Source organism: Passer domesticus, chromosome 1 (genome assembly GCF_036417665.1).
Source record: "Passer domesticus isolate bPasDom1 chromosome 1, bPasDom1.hap1, whole genome shotgun sequence".
Taxonomy (NCBI): domain Eukaryota; kingdom Metazoa; phylum Chordata; class Aves; order Passeriformes; family Passeridae; genus Passer; species Passer domesticus.
Window position 1 is genome coordinate 110977464 of NC_087474.1, and position 23740 is coordinate 111001203.

Here is a 23740-nt window from a genome sequence, read left to right on the forward strand (position 1 = left end):
TGGTGAAGAACATCTGATTCTTTTTATTTGTGTTTTTTACATGGTGAGTTCTAAGATTAAGCTTTTGCTTCTAGCATTCGTCTCCTACATAGGAAGTGTGAAAGCATGACTGAAATGGCTTCTCTCTGCCTCTGTAGGGCTGGATGATGTTTGGAAGCATGGGTGTAGTGCAGATGCCAGCCATGGCTGTATAGCAACCCACTCTCAAAATCACTAATTAAAGGTGCTGAAGAATCCCTACCAAAAAAAAATTATAAAAAAGAAAAAAAAAAAAAAAGGAAGTGTTGTACTAGATCAAACAAAAACTCATATATATACAACTTTGATGTTTTTACCAACAAACTCCTGGCCTTTTGTACAAAAGAGCATGAAGAAAATCACCACGAGAATGCTACTCATGTTCAGTATCACTTGTTATCCTAAGGGAAAAAACCAAAACCAAACACACCCCACAAATAAATCAATCAGAGCCAGACTAAAAGTCACCAGGACTGTTTAACAAAATCAGAATAGAAAGGCACTCTTCATAAAATACTTCTTAAGCACAGAATCTAGAGATGGAGGAATTAATTTGCTTTTCTGAATACATGCACAGCATTATCACTTAGTCCCTCCCAGGACATCAGGTTAGGCCTTTAGGGTTATAACATTAGTTCAGCCTTTCTAATGAAGTGTGTGCCTCAATGACCTGCATTATTCTCTTTTATAGAAGTAGCAGCCCGACTTGGAACAGTCATTGCATTCCTAGCCATGCCTCTGACTAAGCATGTAAAAACCTCTGAAGTTCTCTTATTCTTGGATCCCAAAACCATTTCATCTGCAAATCTAAGCCAGTGCGAGTTGCATTTCCTACCAAAAGGTAGACAAGGTCAATTGTGAGTTTCAGCATGATTACCCCTCTTCAGCAGAAATTCAGAATGTAGAGCCCTTGAGTTTTCATCTCCAGACAGACTGTATTTGATTAAATGAATATTAGATTTTTTTTAACTTAAAAAAAATTCCCTCAAAAACTATCCACCTACCAAAATACTTCAAAAACCAAATAAACTTGGGAGCTACACACAAACGCCTAACAAATTCAGACTTCTACAGAACACACCTGAAGACAATTAGCTTTTGGCAATGACTTTTGGCTGCTCTACTCATCATACCAAAATAAATATACAGTACATAATTCGAGAGAACTAATGTACATTGAACAGTCCAATGCTGAAGCCTCTGATTTTCTCTCTCTTAGGACACATACCAATTTTTTATTACGATACTCTAAAAAGTATATTACTAAACATGATGCAGGAACACTAAATGCAATGCAAGAACAAAAACAGCAAAAGCCTTTTAAAATATAAGATGATGTGATGCAAGCTATACAGCCTATTATTTTCATTTATTACCCATGCACGTCAAAGGTCAATAATTTACAATAGCAAAAAAAGCAAAGCCATTAAGTACATAGAGAGCTATGAGAATTTCAGGTGTGAAACAGACCAGTTTCTCACAACAGCTTACAGTTCTGTTGTACATAAAGTGCAGAGAGTAAAACTCCATACCACTGCAACTCCCATCTTGTGTAGGCACAAGAAAATGTATGGAGTAGCTGTAAATTTTTTCTTAAAGAAAATTAATTGCCCTGAGTGCAATATTCCTATATCAAAGGCACATTAGTTCACAGTCACCTTCCACATCAACATAAAAATTTATCGCAAGTGATGTCAAAATCCACTAAGTTCCACTTTGTTTGTTTATTACCGATTCATTGCTGGAGGCAATTAGCTCCATCCACAACTGGGCTGCATTAGCAGCCTGACTTAAGAGCAAAGTCAGAGTGGGGAGCACAAACCAGCTCTGAAAATAGATAGATTTGAACACAAACAGATGAGGGGTGCTCATAAAATCTATGGCGTAGCTGTGTGATAAGGCATATATTTTCCACCTCTAGGTGGGTAATGACTATCTTCAGAAACAAAAATAACTCAATTACTTACGAGTTCATCTACCTGAACTATGACAGGAACACACCTCTACTAAATCCATTATCCCATTATACAACTGCAGCCATTACAGAGTTTTTGAATTATTTAAACTATTCTCACATAGGTGGACCGCCCATCGGTGTGTGTACACAAGATCAGAGTAATCCTTTTCTAGTCCCAATCATGACCTCACCTCAGCTAATCTTACTGCTTTCGGATACCTGAGATGCTGTTTGGAAACCTTCAGCTATTCTTAAAAGTCACCCTGCTTTTCAATTTTATGATTCTGTTGATACTGCAGAAGCCAACAAAAGAAATCAGCTGCAGTCTCAGAGCTACATAGTGCTGAAGACTCCAGTAAAACTTGCTCCCATCATTAAAGAGAGGAAACAGAACCCAACCAGCGTTCAGCTTCCCAAAGCTCTGTGATCTAATTCTACACAAAAGGCTTAATAAGGTTTAGGCTCACAATACAATTAGTAATTTAGCTCACAAATTAGACTATCTATTAACACTCCAGCAGAGACATCAGCTCTATGAGGATTAAGAAGGAATCTGCTGCTCTCAATATGGGAGTGAGAACTTGAATGCTTTAATAGGCCACTTCAGCTTCTGCTAATGCGAACATACATTGCGTTGTACAGGATGATGTGAACATGACCAGCAGCCTGCTCATATATTGAAATTTCATCAGTAGGAACCACAATAACAATTTACACAGTAAGTACAGAGTGGTAACTTTTGAGCTCATCTTAAAGCATAATTTTAGCTAGTAAAAATATGTACCAGTAACAGGAAATATACTGCATATGCACTAGAAGTGCACATAGAAACAAGGCCCAAAATTAACAGATCAACATGGACAAGCCCTGGTCAACCCACGGTATGGAAATTATATTGTACAATATTTAACCACAGTATTTGAATAAAGAAGCAACCATTTTCCAAATCTCTGCCAACCATATTTATTCTGTATCTAGTAAGAATGGAAGCAGACTTGTGTAATAACAGGTTCTTTGACATCTTCTCCCACAAACAGTGCCCAAAAGATTTTTAAGAAGAGCTGGTATCTCTAGCATGCTTCTTAATGGCACAATGCTCACATAGAAAAATACTCCAGATGAGTTTTCAAAGGTATGATAAATAGAGTGGTTTTTTTAGCCTAAGAAACTAAAATTTAAACTGCTGTGCTTGAAAAGTGCTGTTCCAATTTCCAGAACATGTAACTACATTTCTACAAAATGCCAATATTGGTATGTTCATGCTGAGTTGTGTTAAAATCTGAATTACTTGCAATAACAGGAGCTTTTCCTAATTACTTTGAGAGTATGCCCAAAACTGACTATTCATCTGCAGGTTTTAAGCCTGTGTTTGTATAATTAGGGCCAGTATTACTAATTCTTTGTAGCCTGAAAACAAACAAACAAAAAAAATCTTCATCAGTTTACTTCACACTCTAGTAAAAACCATTCACACCCAAATAATATTATGAACAACGTCCATCTGGTCTGAAATCTAGATCTGGCCGCTGTACCTCATTCCCCACCAGCACTGCCTGCTGCTGCTGTCAAGCGTTCCCTGTGAACACACTCACTGCAAAGCAAGACTTAAACCTCACTCATTCACAGCACTTACTCATAAGCACATGCTTTGCTGTCATGTGTGCTAGCACACGCCTGGCACTGTTTTGGTCTTATCTGCCTCAAGGAGAAATAAAAAAACCAAACCCCCTAAGTTGCTATGAATGATACTCGGGCAGTGAGGAATTGTATCCCCAAGCTTCCTCCACAGCCACCCAGAGGCTCTGCAGCCTTCTGAAAGCATGCACATACTCCTCCAAAATGGAAAGGCAAAAGTGCCCCACAGCAACACAGGAAATCCACATCAGAGCTGCCATCCTGCAGGCTCAGCTCTCTGCCCAGCCCAGCCACTGCTGCCCAGAGGATGGCACAAGTTATCTGAGGAGAAGTTGCACAGAGACCTCATAGCAGCTTTCCAGTATATGAATAGGTCATACAAGGATGCCAGAGAGGGACACTTCATCGGTAAGTGTAGTGATAGGACATGGGGAAATGGCTTCCAACTGAGAGCAGATTTAGATGATACATTAGGAAGAACTTCTTTACTGTGTGGCTGATGAGGCACAGGAACAGGTTGCTCAGAGAAGCTGCAGATGCCCCAACCAGGCAGTGTGGAAGGCCAGGTTGGAGAGGGTTTGAGCAACCTTGTCTAGCAGGATGTGTCCCTGCCCATGAAAAGAGTTTTGGAACTACATGATCTTCATGGCCCCACCCAATCCAAGCCATTCTTATGATTCTATTTGTGGAATATAGTGATGAGGAACTGATATGAACAAAGAAAAGGCAGTGAAGAGAGCTCAGGAGGTGGTTGGTAAGCAAGGTATTCTTAAAGGTGGCCTGGTGGTTAACAGCTTTGTTAAATATGTATTATATTTGCTGTGAAACACATTGTGCTAAAGCACAATTTTAGAACTGAGAGCAGGTAAGAACCCTCCCTCTTCCTCTGCACAAAATTCCACAGTACACAGCTCTGGAAGATTACTATAATTGGCCAATTCTTTATTTTATTGCTAGACTACTGGGCAGAGTCAAAGCACTGAAATCATGGGAATTGGGCGGCTTGTTAATGTCACATATTTGCTCAAGCCAGTTTCAAGCTTACAGATCCCTTTTTTTGAAGTCCTCCTCCCAAAGGTCTAGAAATACACATTTTTTAATCCTGGCATACAAGCGAGAATTAATTTTTCACTGCTACAAATCTAGTGTGACATACTGCAGTTTGTGAAGACTCCAACAGACTGAGCTCTGGAAACGTGAGATTTCTCACTCACAGCCAGTGAGTGGTTCCCAAACAGTTGTTTGAAAAGCTGTGATCCACCCACTGTGTGCACAAGCAGGCATGTCAGATACTGCTTGACTGAAGGAGATCTACTGTGCACCAGTTCATGAAACCACAAGTTTATGTTCATTTTGAAATTAAATGTAATTCAAAAATACGGACAGTATGCATTGCTATCTTGGGGTTGGGGCTACACATCAGAAACTGGTTCCATTTTTTGGAATGAGCCAACAGAAATGACAGGCAAGCAGTAACTTTAAAAATGCCAGTTTCCATGTTGCAGTGTAAACTACAACCCAGTCCATATAACCTCTGAAGTAGTTTCTGACTGATGCCAGAATGACTCCACAGCTGCTGCTTTCCACTTCCACTCCTCAAGTCATTAAGATACAGCCTTTGGAGGTCTATGTTTTTATTTTGGAAGGTATCTGTTTCTCTGCAGCAATCAGAGAAAAAATTTCAAATGCAGCAGAAAATGCATGCACTGTTTACATTCCCTAATTCCCCTTGAGTTGACCTTGGCCATTCAGTGAGATAAAGCCCAGACAGTCTTTATCTGAAATTCTCAGTCTGAACATATGCTTCACCCCTACTCCAAGTCAGAATTAATATCTCCTCTTCAACACTCCAATTCCACTCCACGACAGAGGAAGGTACAGGTGAATAAGGCTGAAGTTCACAGTCAGCAACGATCTGCCACTGAATCAACCCACAGCCACTACAGTATCTTTGTCCATGACTGAAAACAGAAGTAGCTGAGGAAAATTATTTTTAAGGGGTTATTTCCCTACATGGATAACCTTATGCTGGGCTAAAATTTCAAGAACACTTTAAGGCTTTTATGTTTACACCTTTCTGTGGCCATGGAAAGCTTTTAACAAGGGCAACATCTAAGTGCTCAAAATTTGGGATGCAAGGACGTACCAGATTCTCATGGACAAACTTTCCAAAGAGCAACTGTACATGTAAGGATCCAGCTCTGAAGCCTCTGCAAGACTCATAGAAAAACCCTGGTCCATATCTGCTGGTGGTGCATGGCTGCTGCAGAAGTCAGGGTTTTTACTTGTCAAGAGTGTATTTCAACTTGTCTTGGGCTCCTGGGCCCAATGCAATTTCAATGCATATTTGCTCTAAAGGGTGTGTGCTTGTCTCAAACACTCCTAAATAAATAAAACCCCAGTGTTTTCCAAATCCACAAATGAAAGTGCTGTGCCAATTCACATAAATCCCTAACTAGCCTAGATTTATGGAGGCAGTTCTAACAACAATTCCTGAAGTAAAAATAAATAAAACACACCTCATGAACTTCAATAAATAAATAAAACACACCTCATGTGGCCTTCAATCCATGTGCTTTTCTGTTGCCATAAACAGCAGGTACTAATGTCGGGCAACATACAAGCTTCCATTTCACATTTTCACCCTTTAAGGTTTTAAATAGATGTTAACTTGAGTTTTATTTTGGTTTTGCTGGTCTGCCAACACAAGGTCTGTGATGCTCACAGACCTAACCCAAAAAGGTTCCTTTCCCATTTAGAAAGTTGCTTGCAAAGGTTTTCCCCTGAGCTAGGACAGAGTCAAGATGACATCTCTCAGACACGGTAAAAAGGGCATCAGCTGCACACAGAGCCTCCAAATTATTACTGGGACAACAATTTATCTTACATAACTGAGAAATTACTTCAGTACCAAGCTGTCTCTGCAGAAGTTAAAAAGAAAAAGCTTAAGTGATGTGTTATGTAAAATGCTTATATTAAAGTGTTGAATGTGGTGCTTTGTAAAATAATCTTCATCTACTCTGCAGAATTCAGAAAAGGTACCATTAAAGGAAAAAGCCTATAGCTATTTTCAGTCTTTAACATAAGAACTACCCCACTGAGAACTATGGCTCCTGGAAAAGTCCATAACTGCCTCTATCTCCTAAACATGTGACAGTATTTAACCATGTTTTTGAGTTTCCAGGGAAAACTGAAGCTAGAAGTGGTGACAAGCAGCTGCCTTAGATTTTCTCTAAATTGTTTTGTGGTTCTGAGCTATCACCTTCCTTTCTTTTAATGTTTTGTAAATGGAAATTCATCCGATTTCTCAATCATATGAAAAGCAAAAAAAAAAAAAAAAAGAAAAGAAATTCCAACTAGTCTGGCTATGAAGATCCTCATCCATGTCACAGTCAAATGAGCACATTTGCCAGAGCACAGAGTTAAATCTGGATCTCCCACAGCTACGTGGAAGTTCTGATCACTAAGCAACTATTAAAACAGGAACTTAAAAAAAATCTATCTATCTATAGATAGATAGATAGACAGATACACACATACACACACGTGTGTCCTCTTCATGCTGTCCTCCAGGGGTGTGGCTCATGTTAGGCAATGCCATCCCAAACAGAACTAGAAGTCTCCAGGCTTGGATAGCTCCACAGAAGGAAAATAGTTCCTTGGTTAAGATTTTATGACATATCTTAAAACAGTTAAGGAAAAAGAGGTATTACACTATAGAAAAACGATGAACTTCCAAATTAATCATCAGAACACTCTTGCTCCTGAATTACACTGATTGACAGAACATCACAGCAATTACAATATGCTTTATATAGCCCCAACAGGTGTTGAAACAGTGTCAAACACCTTGAAACAAAAATATTTTCTTTCAAGTTTCAGCCACACCTTTGAACACACTGTGAGCGGGCTGTACAGTTGTTAGGAAACATTGGACTTCTCACAGGGAATGAGAAAGGCGGAAGATGGAAGAAGCAACAATGAAATTTTTCAAACAAAACATATCTAAATCACGTAAGAAGAATGAGCAACTGTACTAAACTAAGCAGCTACAGAGGAAACAGTTATGTCTGCTATGGCAATTGACTTTCATGTTTGTTTTCAACTGTTCATTGAACTGTTTGCTAGAACAGTAAAAAGCCATGAAGGTAAAAAAAAAAGCAGAAGTGAGACAAACCGAAGTTGCTATGTAGGTAGAGGACAATGTGAATCCTTCTAGAAAACCTTCACCTCTCCTTAACATATAAGCTGGTAACATTCTTTTTGTCAGAAACTACGAGAAACTTACACTCAGAAACTCTACCCTCAAAATCTATGTAGACTTGGTAACCAAAACTTTAAGATGTGCATATAGCTGACCGTGTTTTGGTCACAAACTACTGCATCGGCCATAGCAGCATGACTAAGCATCAGCTGCCAAAATAAGGAATTATTAGGCCACAGAGGGGAAAAAATGTACAACCTCCCTGCCACCACTTCTGTATCAAATACATCATGAAAAATTCAAAGGTCTGCTGATGGGTAGTAACTCATCAACTTTAATACAGAGGCATACAAACTAAACTAGTACACAGATTACAGGCATATACACAAGTATGTAACTGCACATATCGGGGTGGAAGTTATTGACTCAGTCTAACGTATATTCACCAGAAAAAAGAATTTGAATAGCCACTCAATTTATCTGTAATAATCCATCAAGCAAACCTTAAGTATTAGGTTACCAATCCACTATTTATCCAGCTGAAAGTACACAGAAACTCCTATAATATCCTCCTCAATCTTATGTTAGAATCTTATCAGCACAAATAAAACAGTTCTTTCACCTAATGAGTCTACATTTATGTGCTACAGAATTAAAACAAAGGTCCACTGACAAAAGTATTCTATCCACTACATTACCTGTAAATAGTCTAAACCATATTTGATTTTAGAGTTCAGGATAAAAGATGTGACAGGATTCAAAATAATAAAGCATGAGCTTTCTGAAAACTTCCCCAAAATAACCATGTCTTAAACACTGAAAAAACCCAAGCACCAAATAACAAACAAGAAAAAAATCCCCCAAAAATATGTGTGATGGAAAAGAAAATCTGCTCTAAAAAAGGCGTGTGATGCTCTATTTCATTCTCCTAGAAAATGAAGAGCTGAAGTGATAAAAGAGGTAATTAGCTGTTAGTTATTCCAGAGCAAAAACACATTTCTAGTGATTAACAAAAAAATGCTGTAAGAGATATTTATAATAGCTTAACAGTGAAGAAGACTAAAAAGACAAAAAACCAGGGGGGAGCAATAAAAAAGCTAATCTACCCCACAAAAAATCCCACTCTAGCCAAAAATTATTGTTCTAAATCAAGGTCAATTACACATTGGGGGTGGGGAGGAGAAAAACAAATATTCATAAGCGAAATGTTGGGTTTGCACCATTTTGCAGAAAAAATTAAAGATTCATTAACATCATTATATTTAATCATATGTGTAAAGATAATCAACTATTGCTATGTAAAGCTGTCAGAAGACATATCTGAGCCTTGAATACATTATTAAAAACAAATGTCTTGAAAACTAAGATAACAAAAAATAAGAAAACATGAATAATTATAAATTCACTCCTGTTTTCCACAAGTAATTCAGCTGCCTTTTAGACTTCAGAGTACTTTTTTTACATCGTCTTTTCTAGTAATATTCATCTCTTCCAAACTTCCAGCAAACTTCCATCTCTTTCCCACCTTCCCCCCCCCCAGAAAACACTAAGTCTAACACGTTTTCAGAACTCTTTCCTGCTAATATGGCCATGGTTTTGTCTGAACAACTGTGTTTGCTACTTTTTTTTTTCTCCTACCATTGCTCCTTATGTGGCAAAGGGTCACTGTTGAGTCAGACACTTCTGGCTGAGACACTCCTTTCCAATTCTCTGCAGACACTGAGCATGGGCATGTATCAGAGGCATAAATACACCTTAATTTTTACTGTTATTACTCTCAGAAATCTGGGCATAAAAATGTCTTTCCTTCATTTTTAAAGCACATGTGGCACCTTACCCTCTGTACCTCCTTACAGCATTAATGGACTTGAAAACCAACAAAACACCTCCTTATGCCAAAAGGAAACAGAATTCCACTGACAGAAACATCATCTCCATAGATAATTATTCTGAATGGATCTGAAAGGTTCTTAATAGGTTGTGAGGAGACATGTACTCCCTCAAAACTTAAAGGTTATATCTTAACAATCTTGATTGATTCTTAAAGAAAAGATTATCATATCTCTGCAGCAAAAATTCTTGCATTTAAAACACTAGGAAAGTACTGATAATTTCTCTGTAGTTTCATGTATTTTATTATATATTTTTGTCATATTAGAGTATTCATTTGTCTTTCTGTTAAATACTAGCACTGATACTGAAATCAGCCTTTCTATATGTAATTAAAAGTTCATTTGTATTGTAATCAAACTGATGCAAACAAGCCACCGATGGATTAAAATTCTCTAGGTCACAAAAATCCATCATCTGTTTTCACACCTCTCCACCTCCAAATACACCTACATTCTCACAACGCCTAGCTTACAGCCCTTTCTCTTTCTATGCTTAGAAAAATGGATTTAGAGATGCAGCTACACCTAGTGATCAGCAGCAGATCACAGCAGGCAAAACTCAGGAAGACATGACAAAATGATTCAGAAAGACGTATCTGAATACATTTGGGTGAACAGACTGACAGAGGAAAATTTATTGCTGCTTTTTTTTTTGTTTCTAAATATATGACCATATGCTCCAAATTGGTTTCAGTGTCTCAAAATCATGTCTTAACACATAACATTACACATCAGAAACAAGAGAACTGGAAGTTACCAACAAAATCAAATGAAATTAAATTAAATAAGGAGAAGACTCTCAATTTTTCCTAAAGAAAATGAGCAGATAATTCAGCTGCATTCACACATTAACAGTTTGTTCCTGGGAAAATTTTCAAAACTACTACTTCCTTCCACAAGAGTCATAATTGTGAGCTGAAAGGTTCGTAAATTGCATGTCATTTCCTGGGGAAACATCTTCAGAATTTAGTGACATAACACAGAAATAAGTGTTTGACAGTGATACTAACAAGCTTTAAACACTAGAGACATCCCTCTCAAAAACCCTTTCCTTTAGCATGAAGTTGCAACACGTGAAATACGGGATCAGTTCACAGATCCTGACCCCACAACATCACTGGACTTTGTTCCATCAAGTCTATGCTTATTATCTTCCCCGCAGCTGAATCCAACGATGCCCACTCAAGGGCTTGTCTCAGCAGGAATGTGTAGGACTGGCCTGGCCACCAGCAACTCTCCTGGTTCACATTTCTGCTGACCATGGCAGGGTGTGGGTGAGAGCACACGAGGAATAAACCATCCCCACGTCTCCAGGTCAGACTCAAGCGACATTAGCGAGGTGGAGTTCAGAAGCTTGCTCACTCTACCCTAACGTGTTTTGTGATTTGCCTGGGGATTAGGTCTCTCTAGCTGCCAATCTAGCAACTTCTGTGAGCACTGAAGATATCATTATTTCATATATTATATGTGTTTATATTGTTTCAGGACACTGTGATTTGTTTTCCTCATGAACTCTGACAACTGCTAAATCATGAGACCAAATAAACACCATAGCATTTTTTTCACCCCGTGTTATTGCATCCTTGCAATATTTTGTAAGATTTATTTTTAATTTCTGATGATGTTTCATTACTATCTTTTGAAACCAAAACAGCTAAATAAAATCAATTAAAAAAAAACAACATACCCACCACACAATTTATTTTTTATGAACTGTGCCACTTCGAAAGCCCTGACTCATTTTTACCTGAAGCCTTCTAAAGCACATCCCAGTTCACATGGGAACAGAACTTTACTTCATTTGCTATAATTGCAAAAAAGTTAAAAAGACAAAAAAAAAACAAAACAAACCCCTCCCCCCCAAAAAAAAACACCAAAAAAACGAACTAAAAAATTACACCACATTTTCAAAATGCTTCCATTAATTTGATGGAGTATTTTAAATATGAATAGTCTTAGATGTAAAACAGAAATCAAGTCATTCATGTAACACCTAACAGCTGTAATAGCAGCAGCAAAAATCTCTGAACAGCGGGAAATTTGGTTTGAGAGTCTTCCCCCACAGCTCTCAGCTCTCACTATTTAGTGAGGCCAAGTCCATGCTATGACCTGTAGCTGGAATAGTTTTGTAGACAAGCTGACAAACAGCATCAGCCACTAATAAACTGCATCTTCACTGGCATATGTTACTTCCCTTAGAACGTGCATGAACACAGACTTGATGGATGTGTGGAGAGAAAGAAAAGGAGGTGGAATAAACAATTCAAACAGAAGCAGAATTTGCTAAAGTGAGATATAACTACACTTGGGAGTTCTTTGTTGCTAAAGTGATCAGAATAGCTAATACAGACTTTCAAACAGAGATCCTGAATACTCTGAGAAATCTCTTTAAACACAGCTAATTATATCAGAAACTTGTTATATTCTAAGCATTGCCAGGAGGTTCATTTCAGCTAGGATAGGGCCTATGAAGACTTAACCTATATTCTTTCTTTTCTCTGCAGTCACCAAACATCAACATGATCACAGTAAGTTTTGACTTCAGCATGTCAAACTTCTTCCTTACATCACTTTTCTGGAAGGATCACATTTTTTCTGGAAAATGTGATCGTTCTTTTTAAAGTGCCTACACCCAAAAATGAAGAGATTAGTCTAAGGCACAACATCTATTCAGAATGTAAGGTTTTGTATTTTTAATCCATAAAATAGCTTGAGAATTATTATTCTTTATGTAAAACCTTCACTACTCACTATGAAAAATAATTTTCAAGTGTTGTATAGCACTTTTCTTCTTTTTCTTCTCTTCATAATTGCCACTAGTGTTCATAACAAAAGGGACTCCCACAAGTATTTTTAATCAGTCTGTCCATCCCTCTCACTGCAATAGGACTTCTTCTCAAAGAAAAACTAAAACTTTTTAAACCAGTGCCATAAAAAGAGCATTGATATACAACCTCGGTGCTTTTCACAGCAAAAGAGAATATAACAGACTAATAATAGCCCTCCCTCTGTAAGAGTCAGGCTGTAACCAAGAAACATCCATTTCAGAATTCAGGCTGTGTGCATATTTACATCTACCTGAATACAAATGCCTTCATAAAAACACAGTGTCCAAGTTCTACTACACATTTCCTTGCTTTCAATTTCAGGTCCCCATTTTTGTATTTGACAGAACTCATCCCATCCAGACTCTAAATTTTATGGAGATCAAATATTTAAGTTTACAATGTCTATTCTAACTTCCTGTATCCCTATGTTTGACCTAAATCCCCTTACAGGAGTGAATTGCTTTCTCTAGCCTGAATAATCTACCAAGCAGGTGGACAAAGGAAGATGGTGGAGTCAAGTGGCATTTTCTACGACTGAACATCACTTTTCAGGAATTTTAGTAATATTAACATTCAGTCTTCACACGAGACCAACTTAATAACATTTTGTTAAAACTATAAACAAAACCAGCTAAATTAGGTGTGCTATAGTTTCTCGGAAAGACTCTAAAAAATAGCTAAAAATCCCAAACCCAAAACTAACCTTGCAGAAAGAGTCCAGCTACTTTTAAAAACTTATGATAAGTAGCACTGCCCATTTAAGACAATTTTTTCAGTAACATCTCTTGAATTCATAGTCTTGAGATCATTTACTTCTTGAACTAATGAATCCAGAATTTTAAAATCTTTAGTTAAGGACTCAGAGAAAATCTCATTCTTATTAACTGTTAAGCTGCTTTCAAAAGATTACTTGAAAGCTCCCAGGCCTTAAAAAGCCAAGATGTGATCTTTCAGTAAGATTATTTTCTAAATAAGAAACTCAAATAAGACAATTGCTGAAGACAACATTACAACTAATCTTTGTGAAACAAATCAGTCAGTTTAGAAAAGGGTACAAAATAGAAATGGAACTATAAATTCACACACTTCTATTGTTTGCTTAGAACATGTGTTGGAGTTGGTTTTGTTTCTTTTTTCTTTGTTTGTTTTTAAACTTTTCAAAGGTTAGTCATGTAACTCCCTTCTGCAATAAGGGACAGCTATTACAAAAGATAACTACCCAAATCAAGGATGTAATTTACTTTACATGACGCTAATGCATCAAGGCTTTAACATAAGAAACAGCATTTTTTCCCCCAAGCAAAAATGATACCCAGACACAAGCTTAATATGGTAAAGTACAAAAGAGGAAATTTCATCAATTTTGTTCCAAGTGCCGAGAATCAAGACTAAAAAGAAAAAATTCTGTACATGCATCTTCAAATAATCTTTACCTTCAATACTTAACATACATGGGGAGAAAACTGGTCAGATTGTGCATCCCTTGCCATCTCACTGAAATGTGCGAATAGAAACCTCTGTTACTGAGTACTTCAGATGGTGTGGAATTGCACCCTTGGAATAACTGTATGCACAAGTCATTGGTGAATTGTTTGTGGTTTATAGCACTGCTCTCTCCACAGTGTGTGTCAGGTAAATGAATACAATGGATATAAATCAAACAGTAATGTGGGATTGTTCTTCAGCAACATGAGCAGCACTTCAATGCTGATCCCAGTACAGTATCAGCACATCGCATGCACAAGCCACTTAAATATCCAGAAGACTCGCCCCAGCTTAACTTTTTGTTTAGACAGTTCACACAGGTCAGCAGTGAGTTACAGATTTATCTTAATAAACCAAGTGCTCCCACTGAAGTCTGGACGCTAGACTTCCAACATTAATGAGTTGTAGAGCTAATATAACTGAGTCCAGTTTCATAACTCGCTGCAGAGCATACCCTCCTTCTAAAAGGAATTTGGAAAATATTTCATAATTGCTCCATATCACCTTGGAACACAACGTTTTTCTACTCGGAGATCTTGTGTCTCACCTACAGTAAAAATGCTCTCAAGAAGCTAGGGGAAATGCAGCTACGTATACAAGAGGTCCCTGGAAGCAAACATAAAACCAGAATTTATTTTTTTTAAGAAGTTCTATAGCAGACCACCAACTCCCAGCCATAAAACTTGGTTTAGCTACAGTGCTCCATAGATGCAACACGTAATGTGCAAAATATAAACTATTCTGCAGCCTGAGCAACAAGGAATCAGAAGGATTGCTTCCCACCAGATCAAAGCACACTTCGCACGAACTGAGGACCAGATGTCTTCAATTTAACGTGCTTTCAGTTGCACTAACTTCATGTTAGGAGCAAAACACACCAAAAAGAATTCTGAAGTTACTCTTTGCAGTGAAGCACACGCAACTATTTCACAATCCAAATTTCTGTCTAAAATTACGGGTTTCTCCAACATATAAATACGACAGGGGTGCAGGCAGGGGACTCGAGACCAAAATAACCATCCGCAGGTCCGGGGCTTCGGGGCACAGAGGAACGCCGCCGCTGACGGGGCACTTCGCGGGGCGAATTCCCTCGGCTGTGAATGCCGGCACCCATCAGACTTGGGCAGTTTCTGCCCTGCCCTCCCAGGTGCCGCTCTGGGGGCTGCAGAGAGCGCGGGGCCGGGGCTTTTCCCCGGCTTTCCCCCGGCTCTGTGTCTCACAGCCGCACCTCCGGGCAGCGCCGAGGGCGGGGAGCGGCGGGGGCCGGTGCCCAGGCACCGGCGGGCGGGCAGAGCCGCGGGGCCCCGCCGGCCCCTCCGGGGAGCACCGCGAGCCCTCCTGCCCCGCTGCCAGCCGCGGCGGCGGGCGGAGCGCCGGGGACCGGCTCACCTCGCCCCTCCGCCTCCCGTGCCGGGGCAGCGGGAAACTTTCGGGAAGTCAGGGGCGGAAAAACGCCGGAGCGAGCCCGAGTCCCGCCCGTCCCTCCAGCCTTGCCCTAGGGCTGCCCGAGCCCCACCTTCCATCGGGAAGGATGGGAGCGGCATCCCGGCACTGCTGCCTCCTCGGGACACTTTTTCCACCCCATCGACGCAGCGGTTCCCAAGTGTCACACCCGTCAGGGGGATGGCAACAAAAAAGAAGAAAAAAAAAAAAAAAAAAAAGAAGAAAAAAGATACAGAAAAAAACACCCAAAACCCCAAACTAAACCCCCACCACCTCCGATGCCTGCGCTCCCCCCTGCCCCTCCGCCGCCCGGCCCCCGGGAAGGCTGCCCGGCCCCGGGCTGGCGAGCCGACTCCTTACCTGTGAACGTCTGCGCTCCCGCTGCCAGCAAAAGTCCGGCCAAAGTAACCAGGCAAGTTCCAACTTTCCCCATATTTCCAGCCCTTCCTGCTCCGAATCCAGCAAAGTGCCAAAGTGTTTGCCAAAGTAGGAGGCGCCCCTCTCGCCCCCCTCCAGTCCGCTGGGGCAGGCGAGGAGGGGACAGCCGGAGTCCCGCACTTGGTGCCCCGCGGGGTGTTCTTCCCTCCTCGCCCTCTCTCTGCTCTTAAGGGCAGCGAAGAGGGTGCGAAGTGGCCGGCGGCCGCCCACCCGTCTGCCTTCCTCCGGCCGCGCCGCTGCCCCGGGAGCCGTGCGGGCGCCGCTCGCCTCCCCCGGTGCCCGGGGGGGCACCCTTAATCGCGGAGCCTCCTCGGCCGGCGCCGCCGCTAGTCCCGGCTCAGCTCGGCTCCCTGACTGACTCGCGGTCCCCCCCGGCGGGCGGGCGGGCTGAAGGGAGCGGGGAAAGTCACGCCCAGCCGCCGGCGCCGCCGCTCTCCCCCGCTAGAGGGCGAGGCGGCCGGGCCCCGCCGCCGACAGCAGCTCGGGGGCGGCCGCCGCCTGCGGGGGCGAAGCGCTTGGTTCTCTTTCCCGCCCCGCTGCCCCGAGCGCGACTCGGCTGAGGAGGTGCTGGCTCCGTGCCGGGCAGGACGATGTCAAAGTTCGCGGACAGCGCGGGGGGGAAGAGAAGAAGGAACAAAAAAAAAAAAAAGAAAAAAATCTCAGCCAGGCGTCTCGGTAACTTTGCCGCGGGCCGGCCCCGGCCAGAGCCGCAGGCGCTGAAGTTGCGGCCGCCGCGGGTCCCTGCCCGCCGCGACGGGGCCCGCCGGAGCGAGCGGTCCGGCCCCGGGGGAGCGGTCTCGCCCCCGCCCCGCCGCTCTGGCGCTGCTCCGAGCACCGGGACGGGGAAGGGGAAGCGCAGGAGAGGGGGAGAGCGCCGGCTTTCCATAAGCGCTTCGTTTTGTGTGTACAGGCGGTCTGGAGCCTGTCGGAAGAACTAGTTGGAGGCCACTGCTCAGCCTTCCGCGGGAACCGCAGGCGTGAGAGCGCTGCCCGCTCGGCGAGCGGCTCATACCGAGAGGAGATTGAGATGTAAATGGGTTCTCCGGGCTGGCGAGGAGCGGCACTGTCGTGTACATTAATTGGTTTCGTATTGGCGTGCTGCTCATAAAACTTAATCTCTTTGCCTAGCCCTGGGTAGGAGCCACCCTTGGCCCCTCCGGAGCCTTTCGGGAAGGGATCTCTGGAGAGCGCCCAGCCCGGCCCCTGGTTCAAGACACGGGCGCAGCTCTTAGTCCTGCGAGTGAAGGATAACGTCAGGAATTAGCAGGGTTAGAGAGGGAGTGATGGAAGTAAAATCACATTAAAATGGCAATTATCTCTCGTCATTTGCAGCGTGTGACTCGTGGCATTTATCTCCGCGTCACGGATGAAATACGGCTGCATGACAGCCGTCTTCCCGCTGGGCTCCGGCTCCCGGTGCCCATGGCACTGCAAGGATGTGTTTGCTGGTTTTAAAACAGTTCTAAAACTAAAGTGGAGTTCTAGAGGTGGAAATATTTTTGTTGGTTCTCGCTTTCAAAGAGAAGTTTTCCTTTCCAGTGCAGCTTTGGCCAAATTTAATGCCTTGTTTATTCCGTGTGGGTTACTAAAACGATAAACGCAAGAATTTAGATAATGCAGGTTTTAAGAGCTTGAGCTCGGGTTCTAGGTTCTGATTTTTCTCCAGCACAGGTCCTCTGTTTTCCGTGCTGCTCTTCCATGTAGTTAGCCGGCTTCGCTGCCGCTTCCATTGAACTCCAAACTCTCTGTACCCATCCCCCGCACGGCCGTGCGAGCTCCAGCATATTTAGTGATGTGTGCGTATTCTGAACTGTTTCTACCTGCAACACATTAAGTCCGAGCTTAGGCACACCGCTGTATCATTTCCAGTGGCCGCCCAGCCATGCTGTTTTCGGGACTCTGCTGTGTTTTGGGCAATGCATCTGCGACTTGACGCAGCCTTCGCCAAGGGACAGGAACTTCGGGATGTGTGGGGCTACGGCAGCTGCCTCCAAAGTTAACGCAAGGGGGCAGAACAGCATTAATTGTTGTGTTTCCTGACGTCAGACTTCTTCTTTGCAATAGCAAGTATTCCCTTAGTTTGTTGTTTGCCTAGAACTTCAGTCATCTCCCGCCCCCCCCCCCCCCCCCCCCAAAAAAAGACATTACCTTTATTCCCTAAAGCCTTAGCAATCTATGGATGTTTTACAATAATTTTTTAATTATTATTTTTTTCATGGTTACATAATGGAGTTAATTTCTATTTTCTTTAAAAGCTGCAGTTACAGCTTCCAAAAATTAGAAAGTATAGCTGGTCTAGAAAGTGTACCTCTGTACCACAAAACTTTAAAAAACCCAAGAAGTGTCATATGTAATTTAACTTGCAATGAAATTAACATTTGTCTTCTGGTAGATCTGCCACTAAAAATCTAGAAATGAGCAGTTACGCCGATGTTTATGCTAATGATGACCTCCCTCAGTTCTGAATGTCCAGATGCACATGAAATCATATCTCTGATCAGCTGTGAAGTATGGTGTTCAGACATATAACAGTAGCTCTCCACCCTGTCTTTGTTACAGGGAATTGGAAAAATCCATGCCTATATCCACAGCTATCTGATGTTAGTTTAGAGAACATGGGATAGAAAGTTGCTGAGTTCTGAGGATTACAGAAGAGCATTATAAGCGTGTTTGGTCACAGTCACACTGGGAGTGAGGCAAAGTGCTTGACCTTCAAAGACAACCGGTCTGCTTTAATTACAGCAAATCTAAGAAACACTTGAGCTCCAGGGAATTGCTAAACCAACAAGAACAATAGAAAACACAGGTCATGCGTGGCTGATCGGGAATTGTGAGCTGTGTTGCGCTGTGTTCAGTACTGGAGCGTGCATGAAAACCATCCAGAAGCTGCAAAAAGAACTGGAGCATCAGGAAAAGACTAGACAAAACCCACAGGTTCACTGGTGGTTTGGTTCCAGGAATGCATTCAAGAAAGTTCATTAGAGGCTAAGCTGTGGCTGGAGAGGGGATTGGAAGCATCTGCATGAGGAAAAAAAAAAAAAAAAAAGTACTTTGTTTTTCACTGACAAATAGATACTTTAGATACCTTGCATCTGTTCTTGAACTGGATCACCTTAAAGACATAGCTGTTTCCAGTTCCCTACATAGACATACTTCAGCTGAGGAACACAGGCGTTCCCAGTTATCTGAAATAAAATTATTCCTGCTGAAAGGAGTCAAAGAATTTGAGACAGTAAAACATGTAGAATAAGGAGAAAATCTAGAAATAATTGTAACTAACTGATTTCTAGATTTTAATTTACATCAATAAAAAATGCACATAACCAGCCTTCATTGCAAAGATTTTGTTTTATTTTTAAATATGAAATTTGTATACATCCCACTGAGGGAAAATTAAACAACCTGATCATAAACTATGATTACACTTTTTATTACAGAACTGTGATTACACTGTTTATAACAGAAACTTCACTGGCAGACCTGCCCTCTATTTGCTAATCATTCTCTTGCAGAACCTTTTCCCATATTTCAGATCTCTGAGTTACTTCTGGCAACTGATTCATGAAAGTTTCAAACTGAACAAGAACTGTATTAACTGGTTAGAGAGTTCCAAATACTTATCATAATGTGGAAGCAGGTCTGCTTGACCTATGTAATGAAGAATCCTTTGGACAGGCATACATCTACACTTAACAATTAGATATATAGATTGTGTTTGTCTATTTAGCTGCTACCTTTAAGATGCTAGTGATATTTGCAGTGCTTTTCATTCTGTATTACTGGTGCAAGAACAAGTAAACATATCTCGAATTCTCTAAGACATCAAGGCCACCCTGCATAATCTGTAGCATGAAGTCACCCTTCCTATAATGATACAAAGCAGGAACGCTCTCTTGCTCATGTTACAGCAGAAATAGAAAAGCAAAGACTCATATTCAAATATTGGAAGAAGGCCCAAGCACCCTGCCATTTTTTGACCCGTGACAATGCTGATTAAGTGGCCAAGAATGTGGGCTACACAGCTGTCACCTGATCTTTTGGTTCAGTAGCAGATAACATCACTCTCACAGCTCAAAGCTATTTTTTGCACTATCAAGTAGTTAGACAAGAGTGATTTTCACTAGCTCTCTCCATCTTGTTTTAAAGCTCAGACAGACAAGCTTCACAAATCTTTCAATAACGCTGCTGTTTAAATATAATGAAAAAGTAATTTTCTTCCTGGGACAGGGGCACATTTTCTTATTTAAGTACAGTTAGTGAGTGAAAGTATGATTTGCTTTGTTAGAAAAAAGACAGGCAATGATTCCAATTCTCTAGTTTTATCAAAGCTACTTTTCTGCTCAGCGAAATTCCAGAGGCAATCCTTGGTGAGAAGAACTACTCAAAAATAACATCATCTCTGTAGGTCAAGGAAAAATGTGCCAAAAATTTCTTCTTCTTCCATTTGGGGCTTTTTCTTAAATACAGAGCAGATAATATTCACTTATCTTTAGGTAGCTTTATCTTCTCACCCAGAGTTTTACTGATGCTCTTTACCTTTTCACTGCTGATTTTTGTCTAAAGCTACAAAAAGTATGTGTGCTTATCTATGTGCCAGGATTTATTGATTGCATTATACCCAATTATATTCTGTTTCATGATATTCAAAGTATCTGTGTCTGTAGATGCTATAATGGTTTCATTTGTTACTGAAGAGCTATTTCAGTTTAACTGAAACTCCTCCAGTGTTTATTCAAAAAAGCCTCCCTGTGCCTTCTTTTTGAGGGGTAGGGTGAGGTTCCAATAGTGTCCTTAAAAGATCACATCCCCTCCATACCTTGCCTTTTCCCTCCTCCAAGGAACCAGAAAGAACTGGTTGGAATCTAAGGTCAATCTAAACCAATCTAAGCAGTGCAAAATTTGCTGCATACAAAATGTTCCATCTTCAGTAGAGGCTTATTATCTTTCCTCCTTATTGCTGCTGGGGTCTGCTGGCATTAGAACTGATCCCTGATCGTTCATTTGGCACTGAGATACACTTCTCACAACTGTGACTGCTCCTTATCAGATATTGCCATGTGTAATATGATTGTATCCTTTTTCCTTTTTTTTAATACTAATTATTTATGCAAACAACAATAATTATCCATTTTGTCCCAAGGACATCTTGCCTTATTCACTTGATCACTCTGAAATTTGGTGGTAATAAAAACCAAAGTCTTCTTTGATTCCAGCTGCTAAAACCCAACATTTTTAATAATATCTTAGGAAATTCTACATGGCCACTACTGGCTTTGATATTAAACCATGGTTGGAGCTTGAGAGAGAAAACACATCCAGATCTTTGAGAAGTATTTAAAACATTAGAGAGTAGCAATCTTTAATCAGAAAATGTTGAAATAGAAGTGAGAAAAAGATCTGAAGTGTCCAAATAAAACAGTGGGGGAACTGAATCTCAGGAGGGAAGCAACAGAACACACTGTACAGAGATGGTTACTGCTAGTTCAAGCCCAAAAATAATTAAGTGAATTGTAGAAGAATATCTATTTCATAATTGTTATAATAAGGTAGATAAGAGAAAGTGTAGCCTAGGCAGGTAGAAGTTGATAAACTCATAACATTTTAAGACCATGATCCACATAGTCTCCTTCTACCCCTCATGTGATTTGTGCAGACAAGGAAGAACATGCAACTCGTACCACATTGTGTTTGATGTATTTTTATGTCTGCAAGCCAAATTATGTTTCACCTTCTGAATGTCAGGATTTTATTAGAAAACTATTGTGTTTAATTGTCTACAAAACCTTAAAACTTGTGGCTTTTAATTCTACTCTCAGAAATATATCAGTCTGTACATTATATGTGAGAAGCAGGCCTCCTCAAAATTGAGTTTTCTGTCAGGGAACAGGAATCCCTTCTACCTAAGAGATGGGGAACCAGGTCCACTGTGATAAGACAGATCCAAGATAAAGCCCAGCGTAAACCCACACACTGGGACCTGGATCATCAGGGTCTGTGAGCAGCCCTATTGAGACCACTGTTCCTACTCCATAGCTCCAGCAGAAGCTGAAGGCCCCAGGGTGAGCTGAAATGATGCTTCTGGGACAAATGGGCAAAGGCTATGGGAGGGTATTCCACGTGAGGTTGATCAGAGTTATTACTGCACTCAAAATCACCTTTGTATCTTCAAATATATTATATGGCTTTTAATAATTGTTCTAGCTTCTGATACCTTGTAAAGAAAAGTATCTCCCCTGTTTTTCTTTTACTACTTGTTCTTAGATTCTCCCAAAATGTGCATGTCTTTAGCTGTGTCTCTGTCCTCATTATCAGAAGATACATACAGGCGGTGAGGGCAAGGTAGTCCAAGTATGAAATACTGTTAAACAAACACCTACCAAGAGTGTACAACCTTCAGATTTGTGTGAGGTTGAATAGGATTGGTCAGGAAAGAAGCAGAAACACAATTGATTAAATGCAAATACTTGCAAATATTCATATATTCAATCTTCAAAGTCTGTACAAATACCGACTGTAATATCATCTTTGTCACTCGTTGCTTTGATCTTGTCATTCATCTGGGTTAACATCCTTTTCTATTACAAATTTAGGCTTAATTTCATTGTCTTCAAAGTTCCGTACTGTTCCACCTCTCCCTACTCATTTGAACTTTAAGTTGCTATTCTTTCTATTCAGTGCTTCTATAATCAACCATGTCAAGGAGTGAAACCAGAAGAATTGAAATTTAGATGAGCACTGTGAAGTAAGATAAGTTCTCAGTCTTCCAAGACAGAGTAATTGTAATAAATTAGTGCTTATTACATAATAGAAGGAACACACACCGAGTTTTACCAGTAGAGCTATAGCATTTTATTTTTTCTGCTAAAAATACTCTAGTCCATTCCTCTCCACAGATAAACAATTTTCTAGAGGGGGTTTCCCTGCAGGCTTCTGTCAGATGGAACATTCCCTTTAGGAGTAATCCCTAGTAATGCTTGACAAAAGTTTGGGTTTCAGATGTTCTCATAAAAGGCAAAGAATTGAAGCAGACAACTGAAATAGTGATGTCTGATGCCATCAGTGCTAATGTTGGCTGATCATATCTGCAAGGGCCCTTCAGATGGTTTTTCCAGTTGGGAAAACATATTTCTGACATCTTGGGTTCATTCCACCAAAAATGCACAGAAGCAAAAGCCAACTGAAAAGCCACAGTCAATAAAAGGTTAGTGTCCTTTCTGCCTGTGAACTTCTCTTGAGTTTGTTCACTCATATGTTTTTTTCTCATTTTTCTTCCATAGCTCTAAATTAGCATCAGATAATAGGATCTGTGCCTTGGCATAAGATTAAGTTTTCCCAAAAGTTCATTTACAGCTAATTAGGTGTTTGTGAAACAGAAGAAGTGAAATATGCAGCTTCTTTGGTTCTCTTTGTGGGTCTTAAAAACAGTGATTGATGGATGGAATTATCATTCCTTCAGCTCTTTATTACTAACTCTGATTTAGCAATGTACCCTTCATGTTGTCAGCAGCACCTCCAGACAACTTCCTGCTATTACTTTGATGCAATTGCCATATGAGATGCATGAGACATTATTAAATTGGATCCTGTTGGAACAAGAAGTTAAGATTCTTTTTATTCCTACAGTTGTAGTTGAGTGGAAGGACATGAAGTTTATATCTTGTCTCTCAAAAAAAAAAATTCCTGTGAAGTCTACTTTAACAACAATTTATACTCCTGCAAAACACTGCAATACCATCTCATCAGAGGCAATTCAAAGCAGGCAGGCCCAGTAGTCAGTGATGCAGAATCCATCAGAGAGGCAGGATGTGAGCATAGATGTAAGTACAACCTCTCACACCAC

General features: G+C 40.8%; 1 protein-coding gene across 11 annotated transcripts in view; it reads right to left on the minus strand.

The window, feature by feature from the left end:
- PTPRM (protein tyrosine phosphatase receptor type M) overlaps positions 1-16316 on the minus strand; it is a 441163-nt gene extending 424847 nt beyond the window's left edge. For 4 of the 11 annotated variants that reach the window (XM_064433977.1, XM_064433956.1, XM_064433919.1 and 1 more), the window contains exon 1: positions 15823-16311. In XM_064433977.1, coding sequence (XP_064290047.1) covers positions 15823-15895 — 73 coding nt within the window. In that variant the 5' untranslated portion in view covers positions 15896-16311. Of the gene's footprint in view, positions 1-15822 lie in introns of all 11 variants that reach the window. The other 7 variants (XM_064433927.1, XM_064433947.1, XM_064433884.1 and 4 more) reach the window with 3 other exon arrangements.
- Between the last annotated feature and the right edge of the window lie 7424 nt (positions 16317-23740).